Raw genomic sequence first — 23,741 nt, forward strand, 5'->3', positions numbered from 1 at the left:
TTGGGCTTGACTACTTCAGTGCTATTAGCTCAGGACTGGGGAGGGGAATGTATAAAAAACATTGATGCAATTTTTAAACTGCACTTAAGGTGCTGGGATTTTCTCCCTTGATGATGAGCATGCCCCAAGCCCAGGTGGCTGAGACATGCTATCTGTGAGGCTCGATATTTTACATGAAATATCTGAAATCTGGTGAGCAGCACATGGCTGCTTCGTGACTCGTGGCAGAGGGTGTGGGACGAGTGCCCTTGGGGAACCTGCTGGAGTCACTGTGTATATTGCATAGTTACCTTCAGTTACTGGGCTGGTGTGAGTCACCAAACTCCTTCCCAAGCATAAAGAAACAGATCTTGCAGAATGTAATATCCACCCAGGAGATGTCATTGTTTAGGATTAACATTTCATTCCAGCATGCTCAGAAGGGGGACCCCACAAGCATAGTGGCAAAGTAGAGGAATCCTGTCAGGTTTTTAAGGCAAAATGTTTGCTAAGGGTTAGTTGATATGATTAGGTTCAGTGCTGGTGTCTTTAAAATCTTATTATCTCTTGGCATAACTGGGCATGTGTATTTCTGAGTTACTGTGGCAATTGCTGTAACAAGAAGGGTGCAGTTAGCAAAAGAACTGCTGTTGCCATTTCCATGTTACCGAGTACAACGATAGTGTAGGAAAACTTTCTCATTGCCTTCTAAGTTGTTGACCTCTTCATATCTGTGATATGTTTTGGAAGGAAAGGAGTAGGAAAAGGGCCTATATCTGTTTCTGTATCAGGAATGAGCCTGCACACAGCTCTCCAAATTTAGCTACACTAGTGGAAAATGAGAACATATGTGCAGCAGCTCCTCTGTAAGCAAAGTAAAGAAAAAAACAAAGCTGATTGTTAAGAACATTAAAGAGTGATCATTTGAGCTACTCATAATCAACAAAGTCTACTTTAAGTGTGCATTGTTTTAAGATCAATATGTGGGTCTAGGATTAGGCAAGCAGAAAAATGAAGGTTTGATTTTATTTCTAATATCTTTGCTATGTAAATATTGAAAGGTTAGACTTTCCAGAGAGGGTACATGCAGGGTACCACTGGGATACTGAGCGGTCTGATGCTGACTGTAATCCCCTTCCAGTGATAACCTGTCCAGTGGCAGGGGGACACCTGAGGGGCAGAGTGCAAGTGCATCCTCAGCCACTTTGTGCAGTGGCACCAGCCATCACCCCATGTGAGGCAGGGCCATTCCTGCTGTTGTTTACACCTCTCTTCAGAGAAAATAAAATCTTGTGAGCTTAGAAAAAGAAACAAAAAAGATAAATAACTGATATGGCTTAGTTATAACAACCCCTCTCGGGTCTGAACTTGGAGCAGAATTTAGCCATTACTTACCATATTCCTATTTGCAATGGTTGATAGGCACTAGGTATTTTAAGTGAGGAATAAAAAGATGAAGACATAAATCCTGAAGGTTTTTTAGTGTCTAATTCCATCAGCTAGTGGCTGGAGCCAGGGACCGAAATAACTGCCTTGGCCTGGGCTCAGGAGTCTCCACTAAGAAAGCAGTATTCCTTCAGGGAGAGGTCCTGAGAAATCCCAGATGAACAGCCAATAGTGGGGCAAACACCCAGTGCCTTCAGGCAGGATGGATTTTTTATAGCACATGCTCTGAGGTGGTGGGAGCGTGAAGGAGATGGGGCCTCAGGCAGTCGGAGCTTCTTCAACCAAATATGTGGATGTACAGATGATTTAATTACCAGACTGTTTAGGAGAATTTCTAATCTCTCTTCAACCACTCATACTGACATCTCTGATGTGTGATACCATTTAGATTGAAAAGAGAATCCATTTAAAGCCTAAATACTCCAATTACTTTTTTAGATGCCTGGGAGCAGCTCAGAGTTCAAGCACATGATGCTCTTAAAACCTTACTAAATTAGAGGCCATGGGGTGGGGGGTAAGGAAAAGAATGTTAAAGTACATTATGTTTTGAAGGATGTGGTTTTCAAACTGACATGAATGATTTTTTAACAAGAAGTGTAACCTAATATGGGTCAAGGTTTCCAAACTGAGGTGTATGTCATGCCAGATAGATGCAAGAAAAAAAAAAAAAAAAAAAAAAAGAAAAAAACGAACAGGATAGCTCAGCTCCTACCCTGACTGTGTGACAACCTCCTGTCAACATCTGGCAGTTCCTTGCAGGACGCAGGAGCTCCCAAACGCTGCTCGCAACCTCCCTTCAGAGCTCCAGCTTGCAGAGCGCTGTGTGGGCGCCTTAGCCTGCAACTGCAGCTTGAATACAGCGGGGAGGGGGGAAAGGCTTTCAGACTGATTCTTCCAAACCACTTGAGGCTGCCAGTTAGGTTTTGTGATTCACAAATTTGCTCTCTTGTTATAAATAAACATTTCTTTTCATGATAGTGTCACAGGGACTGGGCTTGAGAGCCTTGCTAATTTTTTTTTTCTTTATTCTTGGCATATCAGTACAGTTGAAAGACACATGCTCTTGCCTCCTTATACTTTTTGCCAAGCCACAACCACAAACCATCCTTACAACCCCAAAGCGCTTTTGGCAGTTGTGACATAGAACGTATGGCTCATGTGGTAAAATGTGCTGGCAAGTTCCCGATAGGCCCCATCCAGCCATCACTTATGCAAAGAATTTGATGCCAGATAGCAGCTGTTGTGCTGAGGCTGCTCAGTATCACACTAATCGGTCCTGTCTCATCCTTTCTTTTCCCTTCCCTGTCTCCACCTGCTGTTTTCTTTCCCTTTTTATTTTTTCCCCACTCTGTTTTTTGCATCTTGTCTTAATACTGGAAGTGCTCTGGGGCAGGGACCATCCTTTTGTTCTGTGTTTGTCTCTTGCCGCTGAGTCTGCTTGCCTAGCACAACAGCCATGCAAACAGTAATGCCAAAGGGTCCAGCTGGTGCCCGATGATCTCTGGCAGGTTGCGTGGTGAGTGACCTGAAAGCTGACTGCTGTGGGTAAAAAACACAGCTCCAGGGAACCTTTTAATGAACTTTTTGAAGGTAGAGTAGCACTGCTTTACCTAACTGGAAGTATTTGCATAGCAGAGGCCTGACCGGTTTCTATTTTGGCTGCCTGCGTGTGTTGCATGTTTTTGTTTGGTAGTTGCTAATGTTTCTGATCTAAATTGCAGAACATGTTTTTGGCTCAGGAAAGTTGCCCAACAGACAGCCTTAAGGGAATAGTTTGCTCAGAAACAATGGCAGTCTGCATCTTCTCCAGAACATGTCTGACGGCAAGAAAGGTGCTTGGAGCTGAAGGTGGAGTTCGTCGCTGGTTCAGGTGCAGTCTCCAGTCTGACACGGCTGAAAAGGAAGGCTACGTGTGAGCAGATGTGTATCTGCAAGCACTTTAACTTTCCCATTTTTTTCAGCAAGCTTCCCTGGCTACTGGCAGGTTTTGATGAAGGGTAAGTAGGAATCTGTCGCTAGAGCTATAGCTCCTTACACCTTGTCTGAGCCTCTCCAATCGAAGGATAATAGGTGAGGGATCAGTGTCTATTAAAAGAGTTGGAAAAATCAGGAAAAATAAATCTGATGTGATTGAATTCCTCTGAAGCCTCCGTTTTCTTCCTTCATTTTGACCGCAGGTACAGGTTATGTGGCATTGCTGTCGGAAAAGGAATCTGGTAGTCAGCTCCCTCCTCTGAGCTCACATGGCCATTTTTTGATGACTTACTAACTATTTAATTGTTCTAAGTATGGAAGGAGGTTTTCTATAGGAAGTATTAATGAAGCATTGTTCATAGTGACACAGTAGCTCAGAGACTAAGTATTGCAATGTAATTCCTAAATTGCGTACGCGAGACACCTCCACTGTGACTGCACATCCTGCTTCTGCAGCTTGTCCTGGGATTTGCTTTTTGACACTCTTGACGGTTCTGCCTCTATACCAAATAATGTATAGCACTGCATGGTGATGCACTTTCTAAGACTGTAGAAAAGCACAAGATGAGAAACACTATTTGAAAGCTAAACGCGATCATTAGATCATCATGCAGTAAGGTTTAAGATTGCACTCTAAGAGACATTTTACCACTGACATTAGCCAAAGCAGAAAATAGGTCATAATAGTCAGTACGCAGCAGTTAGGAGTGTCATTTTGTCCTTGGCTTCACCATTTCTCACCTATTGCTTTCTTGCTTTATTCAAGACACAGACACTTACTTTGCTCTCTTAGACCCCTGCGCCAGGGGTTGTCAACTGTGCACTTAAGAGGAGCCTGGCATAACTGAGCCTTAATCCTTGACAGGGTCTGCTAAATGTTATGGCAAGGTAAATGAATAATCCATAACCAAACGGTCCTCCAGGAAGGCTTTTAGATGCCAGAGTATCAGAGTTCTGTTGAAGTGTACATGGCTGCCGTGAACAGTGTAGCGATGGGATTCAGGAGAGCTGGGGTTCCTCCAGGCTCCTGGACGTTCAAGTGCAGCTCTGATGCAGAGTGGATACGCAGGTGCCCGTAATTCCCTTCTTCCTCCCTCCCTGTCCATTTCGGGGGGTCCAAAGCAAGCAAGATTCAGCACTGTATTTTGCACGAGCCCTCTGGCTGGCCTCCCTGCAGGGACTTGTTGCATCTCGTGCTCCCGACGAGGCCAGCCACAAGTGGGCACTGTCCGGCCGCCGCAGCCCCCCGCGCCGGGGAGCACGGGGGCAGGAGCAGCCCAGGGCACCCGGGGCAGGGGGAGCTGCCCCCAGCCTCTGGGGGATCTGCCCCCCGCCCCAGGAGCAGCGCTTTCCTCCACCAGCACTAAACCCCAAGGCGCTGGGGGCGACTCGAGGGTGGCCACCTCGGTTCCTGCTTGACGAAACGTATTTTTATAGGAAATGTTCCACCCGTGGTTAGCAGCGGCAATGAAAAGGTATTAAAACATAAGCGATGCTCATTTCTTTGTCAGCGTCAATTTGAAAAGCAGTTGTCTCTGGATCTGCTTCTCCCAGGCACACACCCTGCGTGCTACGCTGGATGGCTCTGCTTTTATCCTGACTGCCTTCCAAGTGCTCATTCCTCTGCGCTTCCAAGTGTGCCACTCGAAGCTAATGCTTCTGTTGCTTTCTGCCCATATAGGCTATACTGTTTACGCTTCCTGGGAAGCCTCCCATTTACCAAAGCTGTAATATTCTAGCCATTACTAACATTTCTAGCAATTAAAACCGCCACATAGTTTAGTCAAAAGCATGATTGTCCTGTTTGCTGCTGTCTCCCATTAGGAATTGAGTTGCCTAAAACTTTCCGTGCTGTCCAGCAGAGCAGAATGGGCTGTTGACGGCTCTGTGCTATTTTTTCAACTGCAATGGGATAGAAATGGGTTTGGTAGAATATTTTCACACTGCATTGCAAATGATCCCATGCAGCTATTCTTTTCTTCTCAGCAAATATTTTCCATCTCTGGTCTCCAAACGGTTAAATGAAAGACAGCCAGTAAAATGGAGATCTCTTTAATCCTGGGATAGGCAATTGCAAACAGAAGAGAGGACACCAACCTCCTTCTTATTTCCCATTTAGGACCTGGAGGTGAAAAGCCAATATCCCTCTGCGAGACGCATCTAGCTGAACAGATGCTGAACCGCATGTGTTCATTTTGGTCCACTCTGCCAGTTTATGGAGAGCAGAAATATTTACACACCAAAATAAGTCTCTTACCCCCTCCAAACCCGCCAACATGACTTCCAAACCAGGAGGCTCCACTGCAAACTGCCTGTACCACTGGTTTCGAAGGGTTTACCTGTCTGGCCAGGGCCTCTCAGTGCAGCAAAGTGAACCTGCAGCCCGTGGGCCCGAGCCCCACTGCTGCAAGGGACCCCGGCCTCCTCCGTGACTCTGGGGGGCTGCGTGGGGGAGCAGTGGCCCGGTGCCAGGGGTGCTGAGGCTGGAGGGGGTGTGCTGCCAGGGGAAGGGGGGAGGGAGAGCCGAGGTGCGGGGGGGGGTAGGGGGGGGGTGGGGAGGGGTGCCGCGGGCAGAGAGAAAGAAGGCACAATTTTGCAAAATAGCCTCAGATCGAGGGAGACGACGGGGGCACAGACGGGGCGGGGGGGGGACGCGGACACAAAGCCTGCGGTTGAAGGTACTTGCAAATGGGTTCTGCCCGAAAAGAACTTGTCAGTGGACGTTCTTTGTGAGGAGCAGAGCTGAGGGTGCTGGGGGACGGCGCTACGGGAGGGCAGGATCGGCCCCTCTCACCGGAGGGACCCCCCTCCACATGTGCAGTAAACGGCGGCTGGGCCACGCACCCCCCAGCCGGGGCTGAGCTGGGGCCCGCCCGGGCGCCCAGGGAGCCCGCAGGGGCTGGGGGCAGCGACCCTGCTCCCGGGGGGGACAGGGGGCGCGGCTGCCCTCGGGGACCTCGTGAGGCAGCTCGTTCGTCCGTCACCGGCGGGGGTCGCGGCTGCGTTTAATACCGAAGGTTTTATTCATTACTACCAGTTTCTGTCCTTTAGCCCTTTAGCTCTGTGGCTTTGCTCCGCTTAGCTCTAAGGAGCCTCTCCTGCTCCCTCCGGGTCCTCGCTGCTGAGCTTTGTTGTAGCGAACCCCGCGCAGCCCCCGCGCAGCCCCCGCGCAGCCGTGCACGTCCCGGGCCGGGGTCCCCGCCAACGCCGGCTCCGCGCCCGCGGGGGATGCGAAGCCCGGCGCTGCCCGGCGGCCCCGGGGAGGGTCGCGGGGGACAACGGCGAAGGCTTCCAGCACTGTCTGGTGGGGAAGCACAGCCGGGTGCTCGTACAATGGGCTATTTTCCATCCCTCGTGTAAAGAATGATTAGCTGATGGCTCGAAAATTCAATTGAATACCTGCACGGACCTAAGTATAAATATTATTTTTTAAAAGAACAATATGTAATTAAAAACTAATATTTAACAACTTAAACGCCTATCCTCTAGGAAATAACAGCCTTTCTTCGCAAAACCTCCGAGACTGACTTCGCTTCCTCCTGTAAAATGAGGCCAGATTTAATTCTCCAAAGATCAGTAAGATCAAGTATTTCAGCGCTCAATTTACAGCTCCGGGGTATGTGGGACCCTTTCCCAGCTATCTGGGTAGGCTAGGAAATAACTCCGGGAAGGAGGACGGGGGGGAAGGAAGGAAAATTAATTCCCAAACACCGCAGGAACACCTGTAGTATTTCCTTAACTCAACGTCACTCGGCGATCGCCGGGAGCGGGCTTCGCTGCAGCAGCGCGCAGTTAAACTGCGAGCAGGCAAACGGCGCAACTCTCGCAAACAAACAAATGAACAAACAAATAAAGACTTCGGGTCTGCTCGTTTGTGAGGAACCGCCCTAATTTTGGAAGATCGCTTCGTGGAGTAACGCGGTCCCGCCGTGATACGAGCGGGGAACCACGCGAGGTACCATCTGCCATCTCAATAAACATCCTCGCCTGTTGACGCGTGGAGTTGTTCGCTGGACTGGAAGGAGCGGACTACAAATACCTGTGTTAGCTTCACTGATAAATTAAAAAAAAACATGATACCAACTGCGAGGGTCCCCGCTGCCCGAGAGGGTCATGGGCTGCGCCCCGCTCCGCTGCCCCCAGCAGCGGCTTGGCTCCTCTCCGCAATCCCGCACCGCGGCCCGGCCGCAGACTTCCCCCAAACCTCCGCGAGCTTCTCCTCTTTCTCCCCCGCTCCCAGCTCCTGAAATAACAGCGAAAGGGGAGACAACCCTCCCATGCTGACCTCCCGGGGAGGTGGGAAGCGGAGACCGGGCGGCCCTTCTCCCCGCCGCCGGCCGCCCCCGCCCCCCGGCGGCCCCGGGCGCGCTGCCTCGCCGCCGCCCTGCCCGCAGCGGTGCGTGGCTGCCCGCTTTTTGCTCTACTTGTGCGGAGAGGGACTGCGGGCAGCGCTGCGCGGGGCTGCGCTGCGCTGGGGCGCGGGGAAGCTGCAGAGCAGATTTTCAGCAGCCAGGCTCTGCGGCGGCACTGCGTGTGAGCAGACCCCTCGCAGCCTCACGCACTCCTTCCTACAGGGAGGTCCCGGCTCCTGCTCTGCTTTCGCGACCCCTTTTGCCTTTAGCTGTGTGGAGCTCTCCCTCCGCGGGACCCCCGCGCCCCCCGCCCGGAGGCCGCTGCTGCGCGGCGCGGCGCGGCGGGCGCCTTCCCCCGGCGGGGCGCGAGGCAGGTCGCCTGCTCCGCCCGGGGCTCTGGCTGCCTCCTCCAACCTGCCATCAAAAAAACCCCACTTTCTTTACCGTAATTTTTGTTTGTTTGGGTTTTTGTTTTCTTTTTTCTTTTTTTTTTTTTTTTTTTAGTTCCCCCTGTAACTGTGGAAAAGGAAAAACAATTGGAGGTAGGCGAGTTCTGGAGACAACCGCCGTGTGCGCGCTCGCTTGCCCATATGGAGAAAATTATCCCTCGAGTTCAGACTTTCGTTGGGTCGCTGCCGCCGGCAGCCCCGGCCCGAACCCGGCGAGCCTCGGCCCGGGGCAAAGCCGTGCCCGGGCAGGCGTTGCCGGCGCTCGGTGCCGCCACCCCGCTCGCTGCTCGTACCCTGCTCCCTGGCACCGGCTACTCCAGCGCGGCCCTGCTCCCGGGTCCGTGTGGCTAGGGGCTTGGGGAGAGGGCTGGCGGCGGCGCAGGGGACGACCGAGCACCGCGGTCGACGTCCCCTCGCAACCCGGTTGCGTGCCCGCGGAGCAGGGTGCGTGCAGGCGGGCGCCGCACTTCTGCGGTGACTCCCCGCAGCGACCTGACTTTCCCTTTTGCTCCTGCGGCGAAAAAAGCCGGACAAGCCGCGAGCGAGCCACATCCCCCCGAGGGGCACGGCCAGCGATGCGACCCGGGCAAGGGCAGGCACCTCCGCCCCAGATAAACCCCTCGTCAGTGCGCTGCACCGAGGTGAAGTTTTCTGAAACTCCGAAACAAGGTTTTCCCTTATTTTTTCACTTCTAGGAAAGAAGAAGAAGAAGAAAAGAAAAAAAGACTGTAAAAGCGCCTTTAGTTCGGAACTACCCTAGGGCTGACTGCTGTTGTTGGATGGGAGCATCCAATACAACGCAACGGAGCGATAGCCCGATGGAATCACACACACAGTTTAAGCTAAAGCCCCCACGTATATGTTTGACATACATTATGCATGTAGAAAAAAATCACCCCGGGCCTCGGGGGCCTGAAACGTCCACGGAAACCTCTGATTTTGCTTTAGGAGCTCTGTTTTATTACACTCCGTATTCCACCGCGCACGCATCCCTGCAAGCCTGAATATTTGGGAACACACATCAGCTGGGGAAGGAATTCAGCGAGGTTCTGCGCGTCAGAGCAGGACACTTAGGTTTCTATTCCAAGATGCCACTGAGAGCAATTATGTACTTCAAGTCCACAAAAAAAGGCATGATTTAAAATTAAATACATATTAATTAGTATCCTAAATTACACTGTAACGTGCTAATACTGAATCGCTATACTTTAGAAGCTTGGAAAATTGAGAGTTGTTCCCTCTCTTTCACTGCAAACTCCTTCTGCCTCATGCAGGTCACCGGGAGATAGATGTCTCGGGTGGGTGGAGGAAGCTGATGGAGGGGTGCAGAGTGAATCCCCCCGAAAAACCCTCTGCTCTTTGCAAGCTCGAATTTCCCCAAACGATGAGCGAAAATGAACAGACACACAAAATCCAAAAAAACCCAAACAAACAAAAACCCGACCAAAAGCAAAACCAAAACCGATCGGCCATTGAGCAGAGGGAGGAGAGCGAGCTGGCTCCCAGCAGAGCCAACTTTGCTCCACGCTTGACCCAAGCTCCGGGTCCATGGCTGCCAGGTGAGAAGGCACCGGCAGCCCCCGGCTTCTGTGTTTTCTCGGGAACTTCCCCCGGCAGGGCCGGGCAAGGGCTTCCCGCTGCCGGAGGCCAGCACGGGTCTGTTGCATTAGAAGTCCTCCATCCTACAGAAAATAGCGACGACCCTCCCTGTTGCCCAGCGAAAGGCTTCCTGAAATGAAAAGCGAACGTGCTTTGGCGGGACGGCAGGATCGGGCCCTCTAGAAGCAAGTTTAAAAGGAATAATTAACAAAATTGAATGTTTGACTGAGAAACTAGAAGTACTCCAGTAGTAACGAAAAGTGCCGAACAGAACTAGTGGCAAATAATAGTGTAATTTCCTATTTTCCCTTAGAAACAAAGCTTTTGAAGATTTTTAGTTTGCTACCCCACACACCCCACACACCCCCGGCCCCGTACAGACAGCGGTGCGCTCAGTCCAGAGGAAAGTTTAGCGAAGTTTGTAACTACAGCCCCGTCCTCGGACGTGATCCCCCCTCCGGGAAGTGCCTCGGGCCCCTCCGGCCCCGGCCAGGGCTACGGTGTGGGACCCCCGGGGCTGCGGTGTGGGATCTGCCGGGGCTGCGGTGGGGGACCCGCCGGGCCTGCGGTGTGGGACCTGCCGGCACCCAGGCAGGGTGGCAGCTCCGCTCCTTCTTGCCGGCTGCGGAAGAAAAGCCGGGCTGCGCTGCACAGGACCGGCACTGATGGGGAACACTAGCCGGGGGTCGGATGGGAACGAGAAGACCAGAGCCGGTGAGATAAGGGAGTTCCGCGCCGCACCGCGCAGAGCGGCGGATGCTGTGCACCCCCGGGGGTCCATCCGTGTCCCTCACTCGGAGCAGTTAACTTCCAGCCCAGGTGGAGAGCGGGGACTGATGTGGCGGACGATGAGTTTCTGCTTTGCGGATGCACCGTCTCCCACCAAGAGCGATAAGCACCAGGTGCAGGCACATCCCCCGCACGCTCTTCCCCCGCAAACGCGACCTCGGCCCCGTCGGTGGCGGCTCGGGCACCTTCCCGCTCGCATGGGACGGGCGGTTTCCCGTGGGATGTCCGGAGCCCGGACACCTGCAGCCCCTGGCTGGCCTACAGCTCTGCCTCTCTTTTAGTTTTGGGGCTTTTTTGTTTGGGTTTGTTTGGGTTTGGCTATGGATTTTTTTTGAGTCTGGCCGAGTTTTCATCCAGGGAGAGCCCTCGCGGCAGCCCCGGGCTTTAACAGAGGAGATCAGAACCCCAGGGTTTCAGGGGCTCCCCAGTCGCTGGTGCCGGGCAAAGCCTGTGCATCTGCCGGTTCAGCACCTGGCTGCTGGGAACGGGCCGGAACGCCCCGGCGTGCGGGACCCTAGCGTGCGGGACCCTGGCGTGCGGGACCCCGGCTCCCGGCGCGCTCCCGAGGCCAGGAGACCCCCACGCCGGACGCATCCCCCCGAGCCGGCAACCAGCCCGCCGGGCGGGCAGGGAAGTCAGCGCCTTTAAAAACGCTTCTCGGCCATATCGCACCACGCACGACTGCGACAAGTTGCCGTACGTGGCGTGTAGCAAGCCACGGATTTGAACGAGGTGTGAAAGCAAGGGCAGGGGCTGGATCCGTCCTTCGGGAGCTGTGACGGCGGCTTCCCCGCAGCGACGGTTTTTAGACGTGCAACGGGTCTGCTGGGGAGTATCAGAACGGCGGGGCTTAAAAGGAGGTCTGTGCCAGCGGTACCGCACCGGGGAGGATTTAAAGTGCGTTTGCGGACACGTGTGCGTGCATCCACGAGTGTGCAGGGGCGTGCGTGCCCACTCTGCGCCGTTCCAAAGAAACCTCGCAAGCCCTTATGGGCTTATACATACATACATACATACATACATACATACATACATATATATATATGAAGGGGTCATAAGGCTCCTGGCGGCTTTTTCTCGGGGTTGGCGAGCGCAGGACCCCAGGGACAACTGCCTGCGCGCCCCGGGGCGGCCGCCGGACCCGGCCCAAAGCCACTGCCGGCGGCGGGGCCTCGGGGCGGGAGGGGGCTTCCCGGAGGCCGGCAGGGGGCGCTGCCGCCCCGCGGATGCGCGCCGGGGCCCCCGCCGGGGCTGCCGCCACCGCGCCCCGCGCAGCGGGCGGGACCGGGCCGGGCGGGCGCCGGGCAGCAGACGTGTGCGGGGATGCGCGGCGGGGCCCAGCGTTCCCTCCTGGCGAGGTGCGCTGTCGTTACCGCGCTGCTCGCTGCGCCTGCACGCAGCTCCGGTATTTCTCCCGCTTCCTCCGCACACGTTGACCTTTACAATGAGCCTCAGTCTGGCGCGGACGGGTGCACATTACGGCTTCGTGTGTAAACGCGGCGATTTGCTCTTTTTCCTGATGTCCCGCGTTACTAACGTCATTTCAGAACCGCAAGTCCGACCTTCCCGAGACGAAAATAGACGTGCGAGACAAAGCCGGGGCTGCCCGTGGCTGGGGAGCGCCGGGCCGGGCTTGTGCAGCGCCGAGCGCAGGCAGCCGACCAGCGGTGCGCGGCCAGGCCGGGGGGTTCGGGAGCGAGGGGGGACCATACTCTGAATTAGCGTCGAAAAGTAAAAAACTAAAGCCAGGGTCCCGGATTGCTGTTCCCCGGGGCCAGCGGAAGGAACCCGGGCAGCGAGGCCGTTTCCCGGTCCCCCGCGGCCGCTGCAGCCCCCGCCCGCCGGTGAGATGGGCCCCGGTGGCACCAGCGCTGGCCCGGCTTTGCAGGGCCGAAATAGGGTGTGTGAAGATTTTTAGGGCTCCTCGATGGGGAGGTCCACGGACAGCAACCCCGTGCGTCCGTCCCACTCGGGAGCCCTGGCTGCGTGGGGAGCGAGGCCCTGTTCGCGCGGGGCTCCGGGTGCTGGGGCGAGCCGGGGCCGGCAGCGACCCCACACACACACCTCGGACGAAATCCACCTGCTCGGCGGAGCCGCCCGGGGTGCCCCGGCGGGGCGGGACCTCGGGCGCTCCCGGAGCCCCCCGGCCCGGCTCGGCGGAGGGCTGCGCTCTGCGGCCCGGGCTGCCGTCCTTCCCGCCGAGGGTTGCGCTGCTGTGGAGGGCTCGCATCACGCTCGGACGTACTGGCTGGGGTTTAGGGCCTCCAGAAACGAATTAAATCAGGCATTTCACCCGCTCCTTTAACTCACGCGGCCCCCCGCCAGGCACGACCTGCCTGGGCCACCTCTCCTCCCCGCTGTAGGTACGGTCCCCGGGACCGGAGAGAGAATGGGGAGACGGATCCCGCCTGGAAAAGAAAGTTACGGGGAGGCTGAAACTTCCCTCCCCGCCATCCCCCCACCCACGAAAGTTCAGCCTGGATCAGCCCGTAAACAACCGTCTTACCCCGAGGTCTCCCGCATCTGAGGCCTTCCTCGCATTTTCTTCTTGGCTCGGCTTTTAAAAGATGAGTATTAGTTTGGAAATCCGAAGCTAGTGCCTTTGAGGCCAGCCATGTAATTTGACTGCGAATGTAGCGCACCCCTCCCTCCGAGAGAGGCTGCCTCTAAGTGCGCTTGGAGCAGATCGGGGATTGCTGGGAAGGGAGCCCCTGCCAGATTTTCTCCTTGTAGACGCCAAGAGGACAGCGAGAGCAGCCTGTCAAGACGCTGGGTAGGAAAAGTTCAAGAGAGGAGCTTCGGGAGATGCTCCCGGGGCAGCCCGGGCTGGAGTGCAGCAGCCCCGGCCGAGGTACCTCGGGCGCCGGGTCCGCACGGGCCGTGGGCTGCGCAGGAGGCGCCCACGGGAAACGGCCAAGGCGACGAGTGGGAGAGTGACACAGAAATTTAGGGGGAAGCAGAAAATCCTGGGAAATCCCATCCCGAGTCCCCCTGTTTTTTGTTCTGCCTGTGCCGGGCCTGTTGTCTCCCTGACAAAATCCAGAGAGAGCTGGACCTCCCCAGGCTCTGCTTGCGATTTCTCTGCCTGTATGTACCCACGCACGCACGCACATATATCTACATAGATCTGCATGTGTCTGCGTGCAGCACAGGGAGCGAACAGGGCTCGGTGCGGTGCGGGGACCTCCCGGCTGCTGCGGCCGGGGTCACGCGCCTTCCCGGGGACGCGGGACTCGGCAGGGGAGAGCTCCCCGCTGCAGTGCAGCCTCCTCCGCTGAGCTCCAGAGCGACGGGACCCCCGCTTTGGGAAGGGTTTTTAGGCTAGGGGATATTTCCCCGGAGATAAAGAGGGTCGAGGGAAATTTATGGAGCGTTTTGGAGGGTTATCCCCGCTCCGAGCGTGTGACGGTTTTTCCACACGGACATAATTCCTCCCTCCTCAACTGCTGAATTACTTGATGCAGTTTTCAAAGGAGCCCTGTGATTATGTCAGGATGTCTGGAGAGAAAAAAAAAAAAAAAAGAAAAAAAAAAAAAGGAGGAAAAAGGAGTTGAAGTTTTTCCAATTCAGATTCATTCTGCAGTCCCGGAGAAGTGTAAATACGCAGATGCAGAACACGGCTTTTCTTAGGAGAAGTTTCGCTTTTTTCCTTTTCAGTGCTCAGGAACCAAGACCCCAGTCGAAACCAGCACATCAGACCCCCGTCGTAATTAGGGCACTTCCTCAGCCTCGTTTATGTCAGTAACCCCAGGTCTCTGCGAGAAGAGCGTTACCGCCGGTTGAGGGGAATAAAGTTGCACGGTAAGGGGGCGAGGGGCTTAAGAAGTTGAAATACTAGCGAGGCACGGGGGACACGAGTGGGGCTGGAGGCAAATCCGTCTCTCCCCTCCGCAGCCAGCTCAGCTCAGCGGGGCCGGAGCCCTGCGCCCGTGTCTGCCCGGGTGTCTGCGGGCAGGAGAGCTTTTCCCAAACGTGTGAGACCTGGGAGAACGGCACCTCGCTGCAAAATCTGTCGGAAGACTTGAGTTACGCCGTACAAACATCTCTCTCACTTTGTCTCTGCAATCGTATGCACGTGTGGAGATGGATGTCTATACGTACAGCCGCCCAACGCCTGCAGAACAGATTTACATTTCATACGGAAAGTGAACTTCTCCCTCCACAAAGTACGCGCAGCGCGGGGTGCACAAAGGAAAACGCGTCCCCGAACAAAGGCGTGCAAACGCCGGCATCCGTGCGTGCCCTGCACCGGCCTGTCACTTATATTGGGTCCGCTGCTTTGGTGTTGTGTTAAAAATACTGGCTAGCTGCAAACAGGCGCTTTCAGGAGGGAGAGAGGAAGGCGAAGAGAGTTCACCTCGCCCTTTACTGGAAAGAAGCGAGGACCGTTTAGACAGCGATTTTTTTTTAGCATATTTTAATGCAGCGGAGTAACGGATTCTTTGTGTATGAAGTGGAAAGAAAACAGAAAACAAAGTCCGGGAACGAAGGAAAGAAACGCTAGACTGGTTTTAAGACACACACACACACACCCATCCCTTGGTTCAACAGAAACATTCATTTACATTAGCAATTCCGCATCTTCAAGATAAATTACACAGCGGCGTAATAGATTTAAAGTACGCCAGATTTTTTATCATTAATTGTAAATGTGCAAAATACCTGCTGGTACTTCACTTTAGAAGAATGTAATTGGCAAAAATGGGAGGCTGATGAATAGATAATAGATCCTTAACTACCAATAAACAGTAAGCACCAGCCAAGAGTATTAGGATGTGATCATAATTATTCTGCAGCCCCAGCCAATGGGAGGAGGAGAACTCAGCCCTAAAATCATCCCCGGACCCAAAGGTAATCGCGAAAATACGGACAAGCCTGGAACCGGAGACTTGCTCCCCTGTCCCGTCTGCGAGAGCCCGGCGTGCCCCAGCTTTGCATAATGCAACTGCCCTCCGCTTTGTTTTCCGCACCGCGCGGTGCGGGGAGTGCGGAGCAGCGAAGGGGGGAATAAATAAGTTCGGAGAAGGAGGAGGGCGACCCGTTCTCTCACCGGGACGAAACCTTTCCCAAGCGGGGCATCTCTCCCGGACGCCCCGGGGCTGATCAAGGTAACCTCGCCGGGCTGAGAGCACCCGAGAGGTGGCAGGGAGAGGGGTGTCACGCCAGCCGAGCAGCTCTAACTCCCCCCCCACCGACCCCGAGAGGTGATGCGGCGCCCCCCTCCCCGCGCACCCCCCTGAGCTCCCCCCCCCCCCCCCCGCTCCAGCCCCGGTCCCCCTACCTTGGTCGCCGGGCGGCGGCGGCAGGGGAGGGAGGCAGCGCGGCTGCGGAGGGAGCGGAGCGGGGCCGGGCGCGGCGCTGCGCGGGGGCGGCGGCGGCGCGGGCGAGGCTGCGCGGGGCGCCGCGCTCCCCCCCTCTGACGGGCGCGCTCCCGCCGCACTCCGATCCGCGCCGCGCCGCGGCTCCATCCCTCCCGATGGCGCTGCCCGGCGCTCGCCTCCCCTCTGACGCACTTTAAAGAGTCTCCCCCTTCAACCTCAAGGCGAGTAATAGCGACCAATCATCAAGCCATTTACCAGGCTTCAGAGGAAGCTGTTTATGTGATCCCAGCACTAATTAGGCTCATGAACTAACAAATCGTTTGCACAACTTGTGAAGGGGCCGATCACATCCATGGATTGTCTTTGGACTTAGGGGGGGGGGGGCGGGGGGGGCGACCGCCTTTTCCTTGCAGGAGGGAAACTTCTCCCAGCAACTTTTTTTTGTGCGTGTGTGTGTGTGTGCGTGCGTGGTGCGTGTGTGTGTCTCCCTTTTGGGTACCGCTGGCTGCCGCTGCCTCCTTTTCCTCCAGCCCCTGTCTATTTATGTGTGTATCTATCCCTCCTCAAGTCACTCCCTGCTGCAAACTTCCCCGGATCGTCTCCCGCGCACCAGAGAGAGCCAGGCAGAGATTTGGTCGGGGACTCTCGCCGCGGCAGCATGTTTCAGCCCACACCCAAGCGGTGTTTCACCATCGAGTCGCTGGTGGCCAAAGACAGCCCCTTGCCCGCGTCTCGCTCCGAGGATCCTATCCGGCCGGCGGCGCTCAGCTATGCCAATTCCAGCCCGATGAACCCTTTTCTCAACGGCTTCCACTCCACTGGCAGGGGGGTCTACTCCAACCCGGACTTGGTCTTTGCAGAGGCCGTCTCCCACCCGCCTAACCCGGCCGTGCCGGTCCATCCCGTGCCCCCTCCCCACGCCCTGGCCGCCCACCCGCTGCCCGCTTCGCACTCCACGCACCCGCTCTTCGCCTCGCAGCAAAGGGACCCCTCCACCTTCTACCCTTGGCTAATACACCGCTACCGGTATCTGGGCCACAGGTTTCAAGGTACGTGCAACTTTTCTTCTCCCTCCGCTCCGCCCCTCCATCCTCCGGCGGGCCCCGGGCCGGTCCCCGCGGCGCGGATGCGGGGGGACCGCGGGCGGCCGCTGCCCGGAGCCGCGGGCTCGGCTAGGCTGGGCCGAGGGTCTTTTGTCCCTGCCCTCCCGCCGCCGAACTTGAGAAGCTGTCAGAGCCGAGGGGCTCGGGCTTGGGTTTGCTTTGCAGCTCTCCCCGGTTTGTTTTGGTTTCCCTAGGCGGAGGGGGGCAGGCGGGAAGGCAAGGCCGGCCGAGACTTCTGCGGCTTCCTCGCCCCCGTTAAAAGCAGGGGGAAAGGTGGATATTTTTTGTGCCGGTGGCTTAAAAGCTACGGAGGACTCCCCAAAGGAAGCCGCCCCGCAGAGAGGGGAATGGCGGGTCCGGGATGTAGGTTCCCCCCAGGAAGACGGCGCTGCCCGCCGGGCTGCCGGGGCCGCGGGGAGACGCCGCCGCCGCCCCAAATCCAGCCTCTGCCCTTGTCAGAGGGGACGGGGGAGAAATGAAACGAACCCGAGAGAGGAGAAAGGGGGGGGAAATAAAATCCCAGCGCCGGAGCAGCGCGGGGAGCTGGGGTTGAGAAGGAGAGCCAGGGCTGGGGGCAGAGGGGGCGATTCGTCCGTGCGGGCAGGGAAGGGCTCTCAATGCCAAGCGATTAGTAACCGGCTTGAAGGAAAATAACCAAATCCAATGGCGCACAATCAATAACCCCCCCCTCGATTAACCCTTTGCAACCGGCAGCGTCTTCTCCGAAGGGCGAACCGATTTTTCCCGTAATGGGTCCAGCTCCTGCCTCTTTCCTTATACACACACATTAAAAAAAAAAAAATCAGCATCCTCTCTGAGGGATCCATCTGCCTTTTTTTTTTTTTTTCCTGGTATTTTCATTTATTAATTCCGAACAAAACCAAACCACCTGCAATATCCGTGTCCCCGGCCTTCTGCAGCCGAGCCGTTGCACCCGGGTTGGAAAAGAAGCCGCTCTCTCCGAAGCCAGGCGAACAGAGATACAAAATGGATTATTACCCTCTCAGAATAAAATTACAGGTTTCGCTTACCAGATTATTTGTCGCAGTCATCAGGCGATTGGTAAAGAGCGGTAGATGAAAGGCGGAAATGTCCTGGTGTTGAGCCACAGCCTGATTTCAAACACACCCTCCTCCTGCACCCATTTTTAATGCACTTAGGAGAGACCCTCGGCGGCCTCCCCCCGCGGCAGGACCCACCCGGGGAAGCGGCACAGGGCCAGCCCGGGGGGAGAGACCCACCGACCGCCCTCCCCCCCGGCCCCGCTCGGCACCAGGCCGACTGTCCGGGCGCCCCGTGGCCTCCCCGAAGTTTGTTTCTTTATTTCCCCGCCGGGGCAGCGGGCAGGGGCACGGCGGCAGCCCCCGCTCCGGGGAGCGCAGCGGCAGAACCGGAGCGGGGGGAGAAGGGCCCCGGCCGGAGCGGGGGGCCGGGGAAGCGGGCTGCCGGCTGCCGGGGCTGGGGGGACTCGGCCGGGGCCCCGCCGAGCCGCTGCCCCGCCGCCCGCGCCGGGGGATGTGAATAACCAACAAACAAGGGAAGATGTGAGGCTGCCGGTGGGCCAGGGGAAGGGGGGCAGCTGCGGGGTGAAGCCGCAGACACCGCAGCCGGGCTCTGGCTAATTCTGTTGCTTTTATTTTTTCTCCTGGTTTTTTCATATTTTTTTTTCGTCGTGCTCCCCTGGTTACGTTTTAGTATTTGAATTTCTCCCAGTCCTCTCCCTCTGTTGCCTCTACCTCTTTATAAAAGGCAAATTCAATACAACAAATACAACAAAAAGGCGCTGAAAATTAAAAAACAAGCTATAGTCGGATTTCTCCTGCGGGTAATGGTGTGAAACAAAAATTCTTGCGCTAAAAAGTCTTCTCGAGTGCGTTTGGGAAGGTGTTTTACTAATCTCTGTTTTACCCTGTTGCCCAGGGAATGAAACCAGCCCGGAGAGCTTCCTATTGCACAATGCACTGGCCAGGAAACCCAAACGGATCCGTACAGCTTTCTCCCCATCCCAATTACTGAGACTGGAACATGCCTTCGAGAAGAACCATTATGTAGTAGGAGCAGAGAGAAAACAGCTGGCACACAGCCTCAGCCTCACGGAAACTCAGGTAAGGGGGAGGCTGGGAGCGGGCAGTCGGGAAAGCGAAAGTACCGGGATCTCCTTGGGAAAACCCACCCGGCCGGCCCGGAGATGCGGGGAAAAATGCGAACAAATTCTGGGAGTGTTTAGGCCTCCAGCCCCGAACTGCTGGAGCGGAGTGAGGGTTCCCCCCTCGCCTGGGCGTAATAAAATCCTCCCCCGTTCGTGAGAGCCAGCGCCAGTGCCGGGGGTCGCGGTGCCTCGGCCGGGCGCGGGCAGCCGCAGCGCCCGGGGCTGGTCGGGTCCCGCCGGAGAGCCCCGGCCCGAGCGGGGCGGCAGCGGCGACATCTGCCATCTGCAGTGGAAAAGGCGGTCCTGGACGTTTTTCTGCGGGCCTGGTGTGACCCTCAAGAAGTAGTCGAATGTTAGGGAAAAAGCTCCCCCCCAAAAAAAGGCGAAGGGGAGAACCCCCCTTTGGACACTACAGCAAAGACAGAATTTCTTGGATGATTTTTCACTCGTTTCCAGCCGCGCGTTCGGCAGCGGGGATATGAGAAGCCGGTTCAGGAGGGCATAAAGATGGAAAATAAAAGCAGAGAAATTATTAACTACAAGGAATCCCTCCCCCCCCCCCCCGCCCCCCGCCCCCCGCTAGCTGGCTGCGGGCCAGAACCGCACCGGAGACTTATTTCGGTCGTCTATCTGGAGGGACGATTAGCGACGTTTCTGTTCCTGCTGTCCCGGGGCGAGGGTCTCGGCGGGTACCGAGGCCGGGGACCCGTTGGGCGGCGGGGAGAGGCGGCGGCGCGGGGGTGGGCGTGGGGTCCCCCCCGACGGCGGGCACCCACGGGCGGCGGGCCCACTGCGAGGGCGTTTTTCACGCGGTTTTCTCCTCGTCGGAAGACAGGCTGGGGTTTGGGGGGTTGTTTGTTGTTGTGTCGGGCTTTTGTTTTGTGCCCTTCTAGGAGACTCGTGGAGAGAGGGCTCAGATGGAGATTGTCTCTGCTACAGTATGTGGCACTGTACTTAAAAAAAAAAAAAAAAAAAAAAAAAAAAAGCCAAAATACCCAGCCGCAGCCTAGTTCAAAGTTCCCAGTAAACACAGCGTTCTCTGGGCGGATTAAGTTGTAACACTTTTTTTTTTTTTTTTTTTTTTTAACTCCTTTTCGTGGGGGAAGCAATAAAGAGGTTGGAGCTTTTGTTTTAAAATGTCTCCCTAACAAAACAATAAAAAGGGATCGCCACTTTTATGAGGTTCTCCGAACAAGGGACCGGTCACAGGCTTATTTCCACTGGAAAGCTGTATTTAAGGTGGTCTTTGTGCTGCTTGATTCCGAAGCTGGTTGGGGTCTTTTGTCCGGATGTCAAACCCCCAGTCCCCTACAAATGAGCTCCCTTTTGGGAGATCAGCGTGCAGAAATGAACCGTCCTCCCCTTCAATTAGCAAACTAAAAGCAAATTAAACTCACCCCTTGTTCCCCGCTCAGCTTTTTAATGGGGGACTTTTGGAGAATATGAAAATGCAGCAGAGATGTGTGTCCGGCCAGGCAGGTCTCTGTTCTGAAGAGGCAGCGAAGCGGGTTAAACCAGCTTATTAAAATGCTCCAGTTCCCTTTTCCCCCCTTGCTGGGGCCTTTATCAGGCACTTTCAGACAGAACCAGAGTTTAAACTGCTTCAAAAAAAAAAAAAAAATGTTTACCTTTGGCCGCTACAAGGAGTGTGGCCAGCCCTGGAGATAGCTCTCAGATCAATACTATCTGTAATTAAAGCACTGAAGTCAGCTGCCGGATGGTTAAGTCAGATTTATTCGGCGCTGAACAAATTCAGAGGCATATTTACGATGGCACTTACAGGTTTCGCCTCACTACGATCGCTCCCGGACGGCGCGTCCCGGGGAGACGCTACGGGAAAACGCCGGACGATTTTCTTTTCGGGTCTTTTTCTTTCATCTTATTCGGTTTTCCAAGAGGAAAAGACCTCGTCCCGCCGCCCCTCGCCCCCGTCCCGCCGCCCCGTTCCGAGGGACGAGGCCCCCGCTCTGCTTTGCCCCGCCGGCCGGGCCAGGGGGTGCCGGTCGGGGGGCGCCTCGCCGCCGGCCCTGCTGTCCCCGCCGCAGCCCCGGTTCGCTTTCCCGACGCTGGAGGCCGCGGGACACCTCGCCAGTAAGAAGAGCCGCCCCGGCGGCTACCCGGACGGCGAGGCCGGCGTGCTGACAGCCCACCGCCGTGCAGCCACGCTTGCTTTTCCCCGCGTGGGGGGCCTGGCGGGCGCTGCGCGGGGCTACTCGTGCGCGGAGGGTCCCCGCCCCCGCGCCAGGTGCGCGCACGGTGCCTTCCACCTGCGGCGCTGCCCGCTGCGCGCCTGGGGGCCGCGGACGCGCACCGGTGCGGCTGCCCACTCCTACACTCGTGGATCCTCTGGAGGCAGCTGGTGGGTGTGGGTCAGCGTGCCTGTGCCTTTTCCGGGGGGGTTTAGGTGGCACAGGGGTCCCGGCTCCTCTCGCACCCCTCCAGGCTGGGTAGCGGCGCGGGCAGGGCACGGAGCAGGCAGGGCACGGAGCAGGCAGGACACGGAGCAGGCAGGACACGGCATTGGCAGGGCATGGGGCAGGCAAGACATGGAGAGAGCAGGGCATGGAGAGAGCAGAACCCAGAGCCCGGGCAGGCGTCGAACTAACGCCCGGTGCCTTTCCTCCCGCAGGTAAAAGTGTGGTTTCAGAACAGACGGACAAAGTTCAAGCGGCAAAAGTTGGAAGAGGAAGGTTCAGACTCACAACAGAAGAAAAAAGGGACTCATCACATTAACCGGTGGAGAATCGCCACCAAACAAGCCAGTCCAGAGGAAATCGACGTCACGTCGGACGATTAAAAACTGGCACTTTTGGATATTTCAAAGCCAGGCACCTCACCAACAGAAAGTGTTAAAGGCTCACACCCCCCCGGGGTGGCGGTGCAGGGAAGGGACACGAAGATCTTTCATCAAAACGGCGAATCCCGCCTGGAAGGGCAGCTGGGAGCGAGCGAGGGCGAGACCGCGAGAGGTCCGAACTGTGGCACTGCCGGCACCGCTCTGGCAAGGGGGGATCTGTCAATCAAAGCCAAAACACCGGGACGAGGTGATTGACAGGTATTCCGTTTCTCGCAGTCCACTTTTAAAAGCATAACGTCAAAAAATAATAAAAAAAAATTGAAAAAAATCTTAAAAAGAAAGGAAAAAAAGAAACAAAAAACCCCCAACCAAACCAGAAAAATTACCACCCTACAGGACATTTTGCACTTCACAGTTTTTTCCGTCTTTGAAAGAGAAATTTCCATAAGCAGCCAAAACCCACACCTGTTTCAGAAACTTGAATTGCATGTGTAAAGCCGTCTGGGCAAAAAAAGAAAAAAAAAAAGGAAAAAAAAAAAGAAAAAAATGGAAAAAAATTACCCCGGTTCCTAAAGACAGAAATGAATTGTAATTTTTTTCCCTTTAAGACAGGTTCTGTGTGCTTTTTAATTTTATTTTACGAGAAATGTGCAGTCTGTAAACATTTTATGATAACTTCTGGCGTCAAAGTGTTTGTGAAAGCTAAATGAAGTAGCAGTAACAAAGCATAGTGTTCCTTCCGGATGGACAAACACGGTGGGGCAGGGGAGGGATGGGAGGGAAAGCGGAGGGGGGGGGAGGGGGGAAGGTTGGGGCCGGTCATAACTTTTGCTGCCAAAAAAAAAAAAATTCTAATGAAATTAATCCCCCCCCCTCCCCCAGTTGCATCCCCATTGCAAAACCGGATGACGATTATTTTTTAAGATGAATAAACCGCAAACCCAGCGACCAGGTTTGGCGGTGGGGACACCTCCCAACCTGGGAGGATCCAGAGAAAAGGGACTTAAAATCGCAGATTGATTTTTTTTAATTTTTTTTTTAATGGCCATTTTCATTGGGGCAATTTTCAAGCACTGACCTTATAATATTCCGAGATCATAGAGCTACTAAAAAAAGTGACAAATGTTTCCTTCATGTGTCCTATACCAGAATGTAAATATTTTTGTGTTTTGTGTTTAATTTGTTAGAATTCTAACACACTATATACTTCCAAGAAGTATGTCATTGTCAATATTTTGTCAATAAAGATTTATCAATATGCCCTAAATTTTTAAGCAATATATATTCCTCTTCCCCCCAAATTTCCGGGAAACCGGTGGTGGTTTCTCCCACCCCTCCACCCCCTTGTTTTTAGCTGCCTAACCCCCGCGGTCGGAACCTGCGCTCCTGCGGCCGCGCCGCGCATTCCTGCTGCCATAGGCTCGTTTTCTTAATGAATCCACTGGCTGATAAACAGACCTCTAAAAATAAGCCGCAGAGACCCACTTGCTGTAAATAAATACCTTTAAAACAACAACAACAACAACAAAGCCAACCCCTTCCCTGGTTAGAAACTGAAGTGCGAACCGGCGCGTAAATGGGAGGTGAAACTGATCCGCAGCAGCGGCGCTCCGCAGAGGGGGATTGTCCTTGGCAAAAATATGTATTTTATTTAGCGGGAGAGGATTTTTTTTTCTTTTTTTTTTTTTTTTTTCTTATTCCCCGTCTTTTAAATTCCCTCGCCAGGTCGCGGCGGTGAGGAGCAGGTCCGGGTGGGCAGAGGCTGCGCCCCAGCTGCTGCTGT

The 23,741-nt window shown here is 55.3% G+C and overlaps 1 protein-coding gene and 1 long non-coding RNA gene across 4 annotated transcripts; one reads left to right on the plus strand and one right to left on the minus strand.

Annotated features, from left to right (window-relative positions):
• Positions 1-8,216: 8,216 nt before the first annotated feature.
• Positions 8,217-13,218, minus strand: LOC308069185. The gene is made up of 2 exons (XR_013930311.1): positions 13,095-13,218; positions 8,217-12,996 (listed from the first exon to the last, which is right to left on the minus strand). It is a non-coding gene; the product is annotated as an uncharacterized lncRNA (long non-coding RNA).
• EMX2 (empty spiracles homeobox 2) lies at positions 12,991-23,225 on the plus strand. Of its 3 annotated transcripts, none has more exons than XM_080401038.1 (4): positions 12,991-13,361; positions 14,246-16,958; positions 18,933-19,117; positions 21,791-23,225. In XM_080401038.1, exons 2-4 carry the CDS (start codon positions 16,568-16,570, stop codon positions 21,956-21,958), a joined length of 744 nt encoding a protein of 247 aa, XP_080257164.1. In that variant the 5' UTR covers positions 12,991-13,361; positions 14,246-16,567; the 3' UTR covers positions 21,959-23,225. The 3 variants fall into 3 exon arrangements, 2 of the variants coding, with proteins under 2 accessions (XP_080257164.1, XP_080257165.1); XM_080401039.1 differs by lacking the exon at positions 12,991-13,361 and having other exon boundaries at positions 13,806-15,696; positions 16,478-16,958; XR_013930310.1 differs by lacking the exon at positions 21,791-23,225 and having other exon boundaries at positions 12,991-18,837; positions 18,933-19,013.
• The last annotated feature ends 516 nt before the right edge of the window (positions 23,226-23,741 follow it).

The sequence above is a fragment of the Falco punctatus genome (assembly GCF_963210335.1).
Source record: "Falco punctatus genome assembly, chromosome: 9".
NCBI lineage: Eukaryota > Metazoa > Chordata > Aves > Falconiformes > Falconidae > Falco > Falco punctatus.

What these genes read in the sequence shown, in the direction of transcription:
- EMX2 (XM_080401038.1), top strand. Translation starts at nt 16,568, where the DNA reads ATGTTTCAGCCCACACCCAAGCGGTGTTTCACCATCGAGTCGCTGGTG. An exon ending in TCTGGGCCACAGGTTTCAAG is followed by an intron (nt 16,959 to 18,932) that starts GTACGTGCAACT and finishes CCTGTTGCCCAG; the next exon opens with GGAATGAAACCAGCCCGGAG. An exon ending in TCAGCCTCACGGAAACTCAG is followed by an intron (nt 19,118 to 21,790) that starts GTAAGGGGGAGG and finishes TTCCTCCCGCAG; the next exon opens with GTAAAAGTGTGGTTTCAGAA.